This window comes from Medicago truncatula, chromosome 1 (genome assembly GCF_003473485.1).
Source record: "Medicago truncatula cultivar Jemalong A17 chromosome 1, MtrunA17r5.0-ANR, whole genome shotgun sequence".
NCBI classification, from domain to species: Eukaryota; Viridiplantae; Streptophyta; class Magnoliopsida; order Fabales; family Fabaceae; genus Medicago; species Medicago truncatula.
In genome coordinates, this window is record NC_053042.1 from 5,761,101 (window position 1) to 5,776,238 (window position 15,138).

Here is a 15,138-nt window from a genome sequence, read left to right on the forward strand (position 1 = left end):
ATGAATGTACCAGTGATAAAGTTTTACAATAATTTTAATAGTGTATAAAAATCAAATCCAAAGGTTGTTACTCATCTGGCAGCTGGAATGAACCCAGGCACAGTAGTATTCTCTGAAGGTACAAAATGTAAGTTACAGTATTTGATTTGATTTGAAGAATTTTGTCGTGTTTTACTTTTGGTTTAATTTAGAGAGGGAAAATCAAAAGTCAACTGCACCTCATCATTTGGTCTTGGTTCTTACACGCAACACCTCATTTCCCACTTTGTATACTTTTCACTGTTGTTTTGTTTTTCTCATCATCATAATTTCCATTCATTCATTCTCTCTATATAATCACATTCCCTGTCATTCATTTCTTCATCACACCGTGTGGCAAATTATATTAAACATAAACATTATGAAGGTGCATCAATTCACACGTGGATTTTGGGAGCATGAACCTTCCCTCACACTTGGTTGCAAGCGTTTACGTCCTCTTGCACCTAAAATTTCTTCTAATAACACCGATAATTCTACTACTAACACCCCTTCTCTTTCTTTTGATCTCAAGAGTTTCATTAGACCCGAAACTGCTCCCAGAATTAGTCTTTCTTCCTCTGATGATAACAAGAAAGATCCACCTTCACCACAAAGCCAGGTTCATATACTAACCTCTACTTAGTTTCATTTCCATTTCTTTTAATTAACCATGCAGTAGAGTGATAATTAACTCACGTGTGCATATAATGCATTAAAAAATTTAGTATAATCAAGAACAACATAAATAATTCACATTAACTTCATGTAATATATAGGTATATAGGGTAATAACATATTTCTGACTATAATACTTATAAACTTCAGTTATCAGATGTATCTATATTTAATGTCTGATAATTCTTCTAACATGAACTTGCTCTTTTTCCATATAAGACTTGAGTTACATGAAAAAAATATTAAACGACCAATTTTTTATTTATTTTTTAATTAAACGAACAATATTTGTCGTTTAAAAGCTTTTGATTTGGCGATTATATGTTAATATGTATTATTATTTGTGTATGTATAGGTTGAAACGCATATTCCAGGAGGGACAAGATGGAATCCAACACAAGAACAAATAGGAATATTGGAGATGTTATACAGAGGTGGAATGAGAACTCCAAATGCACAACAAATAGAACAGATTACAGTTCAACTTAGCAAGTACGGTAAAATTGAAGGGAAAAATGTGTTCTATTGGTTCCAAAACCACAAAGCACGCGAGAGACAAAAGCAGAAACGTAACAGTCTTGGCCTTCCTCATAGTCCTCGAACTCCCACCACCACACTTGTGTCTATGTCCCCCACCTTTAGTACTATTACAACTTTGGACACCCCAAAAAGGGTATGTTCGTATTCAAATAATATTCAACTCAACCTATATATCGTGGTTTCGAAATGTCGTTGCAGATACCTTAAAATCCTTTATATTGTCGACGCAACTATAGTCTTGGACCATAATTTAAAACCATGAACAATATGTATATACTAAAATATATTTTTGTTACTAGGTTATTAAATTTTGTATATTTAATTGAATATGTTACATTTTTTGGATAGGTGCAAGTAATGGAAAGAGATCAAGAAGATAGCCCATTGAAGAAGAGTAGGAGTTGGCCATTTGAGTATTTGGAAGAGAAAAATTGGTCAATGTGCAAAGTAGAGGAACATAAAACTCTAGAGCTTTTCCCATTACACCCAGAAGGCAGATGAAGGAGTTTGATCTATAACAATTTTTAGCTTTTTCTTTCCAAAATGTGCTTTAATTTGCTTTAGTAATTTCTTCTTTCATTTACATTGGGAAAGAAGAAAGACAAAGATGTTGTCACTACTGTATCTTTGTACTCTTTTCACGTAATGTTATAATTCCATGACTTTGGAGCCAAATTAACCAAACTTATTTGTCACCCTTTTTTCATTTGTTGATTTCAGCGTAGTAGGTGTGACTTTGGAAAATATAAATCCTTTTTTAGACGACATAAGCTTGTGAATCGAAAGCTTTTAGGTTAAAAGGTGAAGCTATACAGACACTGAAGTCCACGCACCTACTTCTACTAATCTTATCTTAATTAAGCATTCTACTAATCTTATCTTAATTAAGCATGTACTATACTCTCATATTTTAGGTTTAAATTTGAATAAAGCATGTAATTGTCCTCGATCTAGCCGAAATCTTAGATAATAATCACACCGGATACTCCACTCACACTATAGATCAAACTTTCATAAAGCAAGGCCAAATTCAGTTATGAAAGGGTACACGAGTCCATTTATTTTTTTCATCCTTGACATGCAAATAATTTAGGCTTATATTTCAGATTCCCAGTGCTTTGGTAGGGCCAATGATTAACCCACCATGAGAATTGGGAGGGAAAGAAAGATCAACAATTTGAAAAATTCATAATTAAAGTCTATAGTCGCCAAAAGGCAACCTATGAATTGGTTGTACTTTCAAATTATATAATAACAAATATGTGTGTACAAAACATACTAGAAGCTGTAAAAAAAAAAAACAAAATGTAGGTACAATTTATATGGTAAAATAGTGAATTCATATACGCCGACGCGGATTCAAATATGTTATTTCCTGCTTTTAGGAGTTAGTATTTGAGTTTTGTCGTTAGACTCTTTAGAAGAAAAAAAAATAAAGTAAAAAATAAACATATTTTTTAGAGCTAACTTTAAGATTGGTGATTCTATGTTTTCATTAAATAACATCTTGCAACTTTGAGAAAGTTAGGGGGTAAAATTGCTACTAAGCCTATTATTTAGTTATTACTCATTCTTAATACTTTTTATGTGTTTACGAATATGTAAATCGATCCATATGTGTTGAATGAGCATCAATCCTCGCTTTCGATACTCGATCCATGGTAACTGTTGAGATGATAATAGTTTTAAGAATGTTGTATAATCACATTCATGATATTTGACAACGCTTAACCCATGAGATATTTTCGGTCAAAGGGCATTAAAGACTAACATGCCGAAAGGTATGATATGTCTCATGATCCTTCATATTGAGATCATGTACATGCTTCTCATGGATCTCCAAAACAACCACCTAAAGGATCATCAAAGAAACCATATTAGGGATCGACAAAGCAACTATCACAAAGATTAACAAAGCATATTGGTGCATGAGATATAGACGACATTAAGGCTGATGGAAATTTTAGTTTTCACGTATTTGGAAAGTTATTAGGTTGGGGTAAGGAATATTGGCCAACTAGTGCAGAAGATGATATATCATGTGGTACAACAAGGAGGATGTGGGAGTGTGATACCCTGAAGAACCAATCCATGATCCTTCCCACATAATCGATCATGATATATCATTGGAATAGTGTTTTTTGAATGACCCTTTGTACACATCAACATGGTAGTTTGGAATGTCGTGTCTACATTACATGGAGGAGGAATTGGACGCAAAATTCTCTAAACAAGATCAAATTTTTTAAGGCATTGCTCCATAAGTTAAAGGATTAACGTGGAGCATCAACGAAGGTAGACTGAGAAGAGTGAACTTTCATAAAATGGACGATTCACGCTGTCATATTCGCGTGGTGTCGAGATAATGTCATCAAGCTCCAACGAATCAAGCATTTGTCCATATGTTTCAATTCAACTAGCCACCACATGATTTGAGGTCGACTTACCCACCTTGTCATTATCTTAGGTTCATTGTCCCTCTTATCGCTCATGGTGAGAAATTTTTGATAAATCAACACTACATAAATTTTTTTATACTATATACTTTAATTTTTCAAAATAAATGAATAAGTTATATCAATACTCTAAACGTATTTTTGTTCCAAAATGATACACAATGAAATAAGAAAAATATTTTAAAGCAGAGAAATGCTACTACCACTTGGTCTTTTATTTGGTGAATTTCATGCGGGCCCTATCATTTTATGTGAGATTCATATTCTTGTAAGTTTATCCAACAAAAGAGATAAGGTTATAAAGAACGTTATAAAGAGAGCGTCCATAAAATAATTAAATGTAAAATGAAATTTATATCTTTTTATGAGGTGGGAGGTCAATTTGGAGGTGAATTTTTTAGAGTCTCTCAATCCACACCTATATGTTTAAATATATCGAAACAAAATATCATATTTTCCGAAAAAAACATCATCGGAAGCGTGCTTCCGATAAACCCCCTACATTTTTTTGGTTGGATTGAGAAGTTGACTATTCCATACATGACTATACCAAAGACCCATGACTAAGTATCCATGAGATGATTGTAATAGATGTCTTCGAGTTTACCTAAATGTCCTAATTTCAAATTCAATCATACAAATGCAACATTGTTAAATGTTTGAGGATGAGTTTACAATCCATTGTGGTTTACCTTGCGCAAAAGATTACTCTTCACAAATCACTCGTTTAAGATACTTTCACACACTAAAAATAGTAAATGATTAAATTTTACTCATTTAAGACTATTTCTCATATAACGTTGTTCAAGATCAATATTTGAATAAAACAAATATAGAAACATTAACATAAACTAAGACAGAAAGACAAGACCATGTCCCATCGTAACAACCTCGTCTATTTGGGCCGAAAATCCAAACTGTTACCAAAGCCCAAAACAAAACTAGGGTTTCCTCTTTCATTTCGTTTATATACCAAAAAACACGTAAGCACCATTGCGGTGCAGTGCAGCCTTCTCTGCCCTCCCAAAAACCAAAAAAATTTCAGTTTCTCCGTCGCTACTATTCCCGTTCCGATCACCGGCGGGTTTATCCAAAATCCAAAAAAAAACTGGAACTTTTTTTTTGCAGAACTGATTAGGGTTTAATTTCTATTAATCAATTATCATTATCGTTATTATTATCGATTTGTGAAGAACTTTCAATGGCGCAGATTCAGGTTCAACATCAAACTCCGGCACCAGTTCCAGCACCTTCGAACGGCGTCGTACCGAACGTTGCGAATCAGTTTGTTACGACGTCTTTGTACGTTGGTGATCTTGAGGTGAATGTGAATGATTCTCAGCTTTACGATCTGTTTAATCAGGTTGGACAAGTGGTTTCGGTTAGGGTTTGTAGGGATTTGGCTACTCGTCGTTCGCTTGGTTATGGTTATGTTAATTTCACTAACCCTCAGGATGGTTAGTTTCGTTGTTAATTTTGTTGAATTGAAATTGGATTTTATATGTTTTTGTGATTAGGGTTTTGATTTTTTAATTTGTTTGTGTTGTTTATTCAGCGGCTAGGGCTTTGGATGTTCTGAATTTTACTCCTATGAACAACAAATCTATTAGGGTTATGTATTCTCATCGTGATCCTAGTAGTCGCAAGAGCGGCACTGCTAATATTTTTATCAAGGTGCATTTTTTATCTCATATCTTGGTAGAATTTATAGGTAATTTAGTCAGGAATCTACCTAATTTATCTCTGAAAGTGGTCCAGGAGATTATGAATATTTGTCACATTGGTCCCTTACATTGCTAGACTTTGTCTAGCGGGTCTCTTTATTTTAACAATTTAATATCAATTTAGTCGTCTTTAGTACTCTCAAAATGACTAATATATGTAAAATGAGATAATCATGTACCTTTTTTAAGTAAACATCTGAGAGGCCTATTTGAGTGTCTCACAAAGTTAAGGACCAATTTGGGGTCTGTTTGGATGAACAACTTATTTGAAGCTTATAGCACAAACAAGTATCATTATAAGCGCTTATGTATATGCTTGTATTAGCTATTTTTATAAGCTAAATATAAAATAGTGTTAAATTGTTTTGTATATGGTATATGGTATAGGTTGTTTTTAGAAGCAATATTGGAGAACTTATGAAAATAAGTTGAGTATATGGTATAAGGTGTTTTTAGAAGCTATATTGGAGAACTTGTGAAAATAAGTTGAAAAAGCTTATGAAAATTGCCAAAAGCTATTTTCATAAATTCTCCCAAACAGTCACAAAATTTATGTCAATGAATGAGCTTAAATAAGCCAATCAAACAGGTTTACCGATAGTTTAATCAATGGAATTGGAATTTCTCTTGGAATTTTATGAATTGTGTCCACTGAAGGACTAGATAGTGGGATCGTTCTTGTAGCTGATTCCACTTAGTTGTATATGTCTTGGTTCTTGTTGTTTACCGAACGACAATATTGTGTGTATACACTTGATTTATGTGAGTAGTTTGGAAATGAAGTGTCTGTTGTCTGTCATTTCAATTGAACTGAACCTGATTGATTTTTATGATGTTGTTGGTTGTGCAGAATTTGGATAAGACAATTGATCACAAAGCTTTACATGACACTTTTTCTTCTTTCGGACAAATTATGTCTTGCAAAATAGCAACTGATGGTTCTGGTCAGTCTAAAGGCTATGGTTTTGTCCAATTTGAGGCTGAGGATTCTGCTCAGAATGCAATTGATAAGTTAAATGGAATGCTGATCAATGACAAGCAGGTGTTTGTGGGTCATTTCCTACGTAAGCAAGATAGAGATAACGTTCTCAGTAAGACAAAATTTAACAATGTCTATGTGAAAAACCTATCAGAGTCATTTACGGAAGATGACTTGAAAAATGAATTTGGAGCTTATGGGACCATTACTAGTGCTGTTTTGATGAGAGATGCTGATGGTAGGTCGAAGTGTTTTGGATTTGTCAATTTTGAAAATGCAGAAGATGCTGCTAAAGCTGTTGAGGCATTAAATGGTAAAAAGGTTGACGACAAGGAATGGTATGTTGGTAAAGCCCAGAAAAAATCTGAACGTGAGCAAGAGCTGAAAGGACGGTTCGAGCAGACTGTAAAGGAATCTGTAGTAGACAAATTTCAAGGTCTGAACTTGTATCTCAAGAACTTGGATGATTCCATTACTGATGAAAAACTCAAGGAAATGTTCTCCGAGTTTGGCACAATTACTTCATACAAGGTGTGCACTATGATTCTTTTTACTGATATCCGTGTCAGTCTGTTCGTTTATAATGCTGCAGACTTTGACAACTTAGATTCTTTTCACCCATGATACTCTAGATTATGCGAGACCCAAATGGAGTCAGCAGAGGATCTGGCTTTGTTGCATTTTCAACTCCAGAGGAAGCATCAAGAGCTGTAAGTCTAAAACTATTGTTGGCTATATTGTATTTGTTTTGTGTGAACAACTGTAATATAACATTCATATGCAAAATGCGATATTACTTGTAGCTTGGCGAGATGAATGGCAAAATGATCGTTAGCAAACCTCTCTATGTTGCTGTTGCACAGAGAAAGGAAGATAGAAGAGCAAGATTGCAGGTAATATGCTTGTAAGAGTGGGTCAGGTGTTACTTTTGTTATTCAATATTTTGTAGTTGTATATTTAATACAAGAAACTTCGTAAGAGAGGGTCAGGAGTTGCGTGTTCTTCTTTTTGTTAACTTATATATTTAATTAAGTGGCAGAAACATTTCGTTATTTATGGTTTGCAAAAATTATACTTGATAAACTTAAACCTGAAACTTTTTATTTTTTTCAATCATAAAATGCTGTACTCCATATATTGTATGATAATTGTGTCTAGCTTCAAGAAGCTTTTCTTCATAGGGATGTTGTCAGTGTGTAGTGGAGGCGCCTTGCATACTGTGAGATTGTTTTTTTTTTTTTAACGCCAAACTATCCCACTGAATTTTTCATCGGGGAGTCGAATTCGGACCTTGAAAAAGGAGTACACTCCAAGCTCCCAAGCTAACACCACCAGGTGAACCCAAGTGGGTTTGCATACTGTGAGAGTTATTTTCCCTTGCAAGTGAGGCTTTTGAAGTATGCGAGGTGTTATCTGTCAAGTTCTTTTTGTTGCCAAATAAAAGATAGGAGTGGTGGGATATTTGTCATACTCATAAATTTTTCTACACTTTATATAACATTAAAAGCATGCATTGCAATTAAGCTGTGTTGAACAAGACATTATTTTTATTTCAGCATTATGAAAAACTTCAAATTGTTTATAGAATATGTACGTGTAATCTTATTTGTAGCTCTAGACATGCAATTCAACTAGCATCAGTTTGACTCTGACTAATGTCTTGGTGCCCCAATTGAGTTGATGACTTTTCCGAGTTAAATAACATTGGTTTGATTGTTAGTATCATTGACATTTCATAATATACATACCATTTCCCTTACTCTATATAGTGCCACCTTTTTTATTTTTCTTATTTATTATATGGTCTATGATGATGATGATGATTGGGGAGGGTTATTTGTAGGTTGTTAATTTTTCATCTTAATTACTTTCTCCATGCAGGCACAATTTTCACAAATGAGGCCTGTTGCAATTACACCTTCTGTTGCACCCCGAATGCCACTCTACCCTCCTGGTACTCCTGGTCTTGGACAGCAATTTATGTATGGTCAAGGACCCCCAGCCATGATGCCTCCACAAGTATGATTATCATATTTTTCCTGCCATATTCAGCTGTTATTTTGTTGATAGAATGTTTTTATGTGAAAATTGAATTTTACATCAGCCTGTCGTTCTGTTTTGCCGGTTCGACTTGACCTTGTTGTACTTGTGGGACTTGTTATACTGATGCAAAACTGTGGGCAGTTTATGTTATGTTCTACTCCCTTCTTCACATATCACATATTTTGCTGGTGTTTGAGATTGATAGTCTCCATCAGATGAACAATTAAACTTGTATATTTTAGGCATATTTGTTCGATAACCAATTTAGTTTAAAATTTATCAATAATCACTTCTCCAATAAAAAATGCAGGCTGGATTTGGATATCAGCAGCAGCTTGTTCCTGGGATGAGACCTGGTGGTGGTCCTATGCCAAGCTACTTCGTTCCAATGGTTCAGCAGGGCCAACAAGGTCAGCGCCCTGGTGGACGTCGAGGAGGTCCTGGTCAACAACCCCCGCAGCAAGTGCCAATGATGCAGCAGCAGGTCTGCTTACATGCAGTTTTGCTTATGATTAATTGTCCTTATCCTCATCTTTTATATCGAGGTACTGACAATGAAATTCATGTTTTGCTCAGATGCTTCCAAGGCAACGTGTTTATCGCTACCCTCCTGGTCGCAGCAACATTCAAGATGCCCCTGTGCAAAACATTGGTGGAGGAATGATGTCCTATGACATGGGAGGTTTGCCACTTCGCGATGTTGTACCACCTATGCCCATTCATGCTTTGGCTACAGCACTTGCGAATGCTCCCCCTGAACAGCAGAGGACTGTAAGTTCCTTTTTGCTGCTAATATTTCTGCAAATTTGGGTTCAGTTCTCATGTTTTGGTTTTCTGCTCTATGATTGTCGTGGCATGCAACCTTTACTGATACTTTCTCTTGTATGGTTAGATGCTTGGAGAGGCTTTGTATCCGCTAGTAGATCAGCTGGAACATGATTCAGCAGCTAAGGTTACTGGCATGCTTCTGGAGATGGACCAGCCTGAAGTATTGCATTTGATCGAGTCACCAGATGCTCTCAAGGCTAAAGTTGCTGAAGCCATGGAGGTGTTGAGAAATGTTAGTCAACAGCAAGGAAACAGCCCGGCGGATCAACTAGCCTCACTCTCTCTCAATGACTCTTAGATTCTATTAATCCGTCTACATGAATTCCACACCATCATTTCTATACCCCCCAAACCCCGTTTTTTTTTCTTTTCTTTTCTTTTTCGGTCTTTTAGTTTGATGATGTTTGTCGGCACTAAGGAAGTTACTGCATTCTATGTACTTGTGTTTTTATTTATTTTTTATTTGGTCATACTTTAGGATTACCAACAATTGGATTTATGGATCTATCGGTTGTTTATTTCACTCTTGGATGCTTACACATTCCTTTTAATTAACTGTTTTAGTGCTTTTCGGAATATGCTTGCTTTGAACCCATGTTATAGGCCTTAAATAAATCATCATTTTAAAAAAAAATTCGCCAGTTTATTTTCCAACAATTTATTGTCTTCTATTTCTTTTTTGATGATTTTTTGTATATCTTCATTTTTTATGTTTTTCTGTGTTTTATATAGCTAACACTGCAGCCTCGTAGCTCTATGCTTTTTGAACGGGAATTGCAATAGGATAAAAGCTCTCATTGGTGGTGGCAACTGTAGTTCTATTTATCATTGGGTACTCACGTTCGCTTGTTGGTTTTTCAAATTCTCAATGATCTAGATTGATTGGATTTCACCATCTAGTTGTTTCAGCTCAGAAAAGTTTTGTTTTTGATACTGAGTGGTAAGGTGATTTGGTAGTTTTAAGGGGTTAAGTCACAATCTTAGTCTTAAGTACTAGTAATAGTATGAATTTCTATGTACGGATGTGACGCAAATTTTCATTAGAATTTTGAATGATTCTCAAACACCAGTTTGTCATATATGATTATCACGCAATCTTAGAAGTTACACTTTGTTTGGATACACATTTAAATCTCTTAAGTGGTTTACTAAGGTACTCTTAGAAGCTTCAAGATATAATGAGAAAAACATCTCACCCTTATTCATAATACTACTTTTCTTGGAGGAAAATACTTCCTTAATCTTATTATTTTTCTAATAAAAAGAATAGCTAAAATATTCAGAATGCCATTTGTTAAAACTTCTGTCGTTGAAAAAAAGTTATTCTGTAATCTAAATTAATATAACAATATTAATTTGTTAAAACAACATTAAAAAGATTAAAAACAATTAATAAAAGTATTTCTTCTATCTAAAATGAAAGAATGTATTATCATTTTTGGCATTTATATTTTGACACAAAATTTGACAACAATTTTGATGGTTAACATAGTTTAATTATGTCGTTAAATAAGTTCAGTGGATAGTTAATAAACATAACAACCTGTTGTTGGCTCTTCAATGGGTTCATAAGTTAAGCTTATGACCTATGTATTTTGAACTTGATTCAAAGAAAGCGGTTGATAGAGTTGCTTCCAAGCATGATGCAGCAGAATTGGGGGTAGTATAGATGGTTGTAAAATTTTGTTTAGTTAATTGTATGAAAACTATAGTGTTGAGTTTGTACAGAGACAAATAAATGCAGTTGATTATGAGTTAGCTAAGGCGGACACATTAACAACTAGTTTCTATATTTTGGTTAGTCCACCAAGTTGTATCGACTACTGAGCACATTTTGATTAATGAAATGACATAATTAATTTCCTTCAAAAAGAGTTAATAAACATAACTAGATGTCCCAACTCATTCATCTTTTATTGAACATAGTTCACCATAATCTGTAACGGTCTATTTGGCGCACATGATAGGATAAAGATAATATATGATAAAAAAGTTAGATAAAGATGAGACATGATAGTGGTAAGATAGATATTTATCATATCATATGTTTGGTGCACGCATGATAATAAATATTATAATATTATTTTGTTAAAGTTATAAGAAATATGATTAAAACTAGTTTCAATTTTAAAACTAATCATATCAGATAGTTTGTTCCAAGATTATTCTTTTTGAATGACAAATATAGTTTCAAGATTACATGAGCCGGTAATTTCAATTCTCAATAACTTAATTTCATAGTTATACTAGATACATTCAAAAACTATCCGGCAACTAATTATATACATTCAAAAACCATCCGGCAACTAATTATATAACCAAAACGCACGATTTGCAATTTTGTTCCGAGTAAGTATATATTCACTGGTCAAATTTTGTTCTATAATTTTGTAGGCATGGTTAAAACATCATAAGAAACTTCACCATAAAATTTTGGAATTTTTAAACGAGATACGAATTAATTATGAATTTATGAATTGTTTAAGAAATTCATAATTATGGAGAATAAAAATTCATAATAAATTTGTCCCTAGTCGGAAAAATCTCATTGTTTGTGTAACGCCATGTTTTAACATCCTAAGGATGTCTGAAAAAAATCATGAAAAAATTAAATCATTAGATCACTTTTTTAGACCATATGTATATTATAAGGTCAAAAATAAGAATAATATCAAATTACAAGGTTAAAATATCTATTTTTTATTTTACATGATCATTTTTTAGACAATTAATCCTAAATTCTACGTATTTTACATGACCAATTTAAACAATTAATCCTAAATTCTATTGTTGCTCATAATTTGAAGATATTGAAAATTAGCTGGATAGATAAACACTAAGTACCACAGCTGGATAAATATGCAATAAAAGTAAATAAAAAATAAAATTAGAAAATAATGTACTATGGAAAATAAAAATAAGAAAACTAGCTATTAAGGAAAATCTAAAAACAATTAAAATAAGAAAACAAAGTAAAAAAGATAAATTAGAAATTAAGGAAAAAAATATGATTTTCCATGAGTTGGCAACGACTGTAATCAATGATAAAAAAAAAAAAAAAAAAACAAATAAATTTTTGTCGGTTATAAAGTAATGAACTAACAAAACAAAATTAGAATAAGAAAAGTAAAAGAAATAATTTAATTGAATTTTAAACTATTTACATTTTTAAATTTCATAATTATGTTGATAATTTTTTAAATAAAGGAATTATCTTTTTTAAAAGAATTTTTAAATAATTTACTATTACGTTGTGGACCGGTATAATAATATTGGGTCAGAGGTACATCATATGTGGTCCGAATTGATCCTTCAACTGATTCAACTTGAGCCGTCTTTACGCTGCAACTTGCCTCTTATGCTCCAACTCTTCTATAACTATCTGCAACCTCCTAAACCCCCCATCCCTCAAATAATCTCTATAAAAGTGAGGTGCCACGTGTCGACTATTGTGCTTGTCACGTTAGTGAAGACTAAGTCAAAAGGAGTCTTGGGGGTCAAAACTGCCAAAGATCCATTACATAGGGGACTGTTTTGTATTTTAATTAATTAAGGGGTTAAAATCACAACTTTTAAAAAAATAGGAGGCCAAAAATGCAATTAAACATTGTCAGTTACATAACCAACGGGAAAAATGATTTGTTTTATTGAGCATGCATGAGTTAGTATATAAAACTACTATTTGCTAAAACGTAGAGGAGGCTATTGAATTAGCTTGGCAGAGATAATAGTTGGTATCTAGAATTGGAGGAGGGAGCATTGGTCGATATAAAATAAACTTGTGTTTTTATTTCTGCCTACTCTCAATTATTATGGGCATTATTTGTGAAGCTCCATCGTTTTTGACTTCGAGTGGATGAGTTTAGACACGCAGTTGTGTAAATTTTGGGGAGCAAAATCGGACTTGGGTTGCACCGGAAGTACACCGGAAATTTGCATTCAGGGCAGTGGTTTTTACCACGGCACAACAACTCTCTTCTATCTTTCCTAACTCTCTAAATTCTAGTTTACTCTTAATATTTCCAACACATTCTTCAATGAATTGGTCTTTCTTTGGTTCTACCGTTCGTTGCTTCAGATCATTTCAACCAATTCGCTTTTGGAGGCGGAGGACCTAGGGTGTGCCATTCTCTTTTGAGTGTCATTTGTTTCGCTACGGTGTGGAAAATATGGAAAGAAAGAAATAATATGATTTTCAATGGTAAAGAGTGCTCGATTTTGCGATTAGTGGACATGATTTTCAATGGTAAAGAGTGTATCGTAATAATTTAAAAAAAAAAAAAAAATTGAAGTGATTTTGGATATAATGACATGATGAGTCGCGGTATCAAACACTACATGTGTAGCATATCTACAAAATGAAGTGTAAATCTAATTTCCTTTGGGCTATTTTCACACAAAATTAAGAAACTTGATTCAAATAACATTATTAAATACCATAAAATCAAAACAATTTGTTTTTTATTCCAAGTTATCGGTTATCATCATATAATTTTGAAGTATCCAAATGATTGTGGTTAGTTTACTTAATTTCTTTGTTGTTCTTTTGTGCATGTAGAACATACGTGCCTCAACATCTGGAATCAATTGCCTAACCATTTGTCCTAAGTTTGATCTTTCTTTTGTTTTTTAATGGAAGACTATAATTATATAAATCATCATTTATAAGCAATACATTAAGGTCAAACTTGTTACAACACCTCCTGGTCACTCTAATGTCTTTTATCTATTTCTTTTCTTACCAATCAAAATCATGTTTCGTTTCATTCCTAGAAATTTTGTGGTTATTGCTTTGAAGAGTTGTTTTGCTTTATTGAAGGTTAAAGCCATAAAGTACATTGAATTATTATAAACAATAGTGTTTTTGCAAGTGAACTTGATAAGTGAAAGTTGTTTGGTGCATGTTGCTATACTTTACTTGTGTTCTCATTTCTTATGCGCTTTGGGGTTCACCACCGTTCAAAGGGGTAGTGACTTCATATTTTGATAGTTAGGCCAATAATTGATGGCCACTGGCCAATTCCTTTCTAAGAAAGCACATCTTTCATCTTTCAAACGTGGAACAGACAAATCTATCTCGATCTATAATAGGGATGAATTTAGAAATTTATAAAACAATGTAGAATGAATTTAATGTCCGAGATTGTTGGCCTTTTAAATAGAGTTTAAAAGGTCATACATATTAATATTATATCTCATGGGTCTATAAATGTTGCGCTCACGAGGATTAATTGTACCATCCAAAAAGACTTAGCGGCGCAACTTGTTCCGCTTTGCCTCCCACTCATGTGTGATATGTTAAAAATATTGTTATTTAATTATATTTTTCATACAATTTATTTTTTTACAAATATATATCATGGACATAATGATCTACCCAAACCAACTCATTCATCAATGGATTGGGTTAGTTTAAAGTAAAAAATACGTTAATTCTCTCCCCTCCCCATCCCTTTAACGCACCCATCACATTTTAAATTTTGCTTCTGTTCAAATTTTAAAATCTAAACCATAAAAGTATGCTTGAAATTCTAGAATCAAACCACGAATATATAAGAAACATGCTCATCATGGCCCCTTACTTCTTTATTTATGTTTTTCAACCTAAACGCTCCCAAACCCCCCAATTCAAAATTTCACCACTTTGTGTCATTTTTCAACTTAAGTTGCCCGACCATCACATTTTAGATGTTTTCAACTACTACACAAGATGTTAGAACACATTTGCTTAAATTTATGGTGGTTGATTTACGTTTTTTCTTTGTTTCTAAAGTTTTGGTTTAGTTCAGACTTTAGAATCCGCAATGTTGTGTTCATCATTTCGGTTTATAAAATCTGAAATATGTTTAGGGATCATTAATTTCTCTATGAT

General features: G+C 33.3%; 2 protein-coding genes across 2 annotated transcripts; both read left to right on the forward strand.

Annotated features, from left to right (window-relative positions):
- Positions 1 to 346: 346 nt before the first annotated feature.
- Positions 347 to 1,931, forward strand: LOC11428033 (WUSCHEL-related homeobox 4). The gene is made up of 3 exons (XM_003589110.4): positions 347 to 640; positions 1,052 to 1,369; positions 1,585 to 1,931. Exons 1-3 carry the CDS (start codon positions 401 to 403, stop codon positions 1,735 to 1,737), a joined length of 711 nt encoding a protein of 236 aa, XP_003589158.1. The 5' UTR covers positions 347 to 400; the 3' UTR covers positions 1,738 to 1,931.
- A 2,734-nt stretch (positions 1,932 to 4,665) lies between these two features.
- LOC11419187 (polyadenylate-binding protein 2) lies at positions 4,666 to 9,784 on the forward strand. Its single transcript, XM_003589112.4, has 9 exons — positions 4,666 to 5,149; positions 5,248 to 5,366; positions 6,267 to 6,926; positions 7,028 to 7,105; positions 7,199 to 7,288; positions 8,277 to 8,414; positions 8,749 to 8,922; positions 9,015 to 9,209; positions 9,331 to 9,784. Exons 1-9 carry the CDS (start codon positions 4,894 to 4,896, stop codon positions 9,562 to 9,564), a joined length of 1,944 nt encoding a protein of 647 aa, XP_003589160.1. The 5' UTR covers positions 4,666 to 4,893; the 3' UTR covers positions 9,565 to 9,784.
- The last annotated feature ends 5,354 nt before the right edge of the window (positions 9,785 to 15,138 follow it).

Excerpts from the sequence above, each read along its gene's own strand:
- LOC11428033 (XM_003589110.4), top strand. The coding sequence starts at position 401 with ATGAAGGTGCATCAATTCACACGTGGATTTTGGGAGCATGAACCTTCC. Across the intron at positions 641-1,051 it reads CACCTTCACCACAAAGCCAG|GTTGAAACGCATATTCCAGG; the intron begins GTTCATATACTA and ends GTGTATGTATAG. Across the intron at positions 1,370-1,584 it reads CTTTGGACACCCCAAAAAGG|GTGCAAGTAATGGAAAGAGA; the intron begins GTATGTTCGTAT and ends TTTTTTGGATAG.
- LOC11419187 (XM_003589112.4), top strand. The coding sequence starts at position 4,894 with ATGGCGCAGATTCAGGTTCAACATCAAACTCCGGCACCAGTTCCAGCA. Across the intron at positions 6,927-7,027 it reads GCACAATTACTTCATACAAG|ATTATGCGAGACCCAAATGG; the intron begins GTGTGCACTATG and ends ATGATACTCTAG. Across the intron at positions 8,415-8,748 it reads CAGCCATGATGCCTCCACAA|GCTGGATTTGGATATCAGCA; the intron begins GTATGATTATCA and ends TAAAAAATGCAG.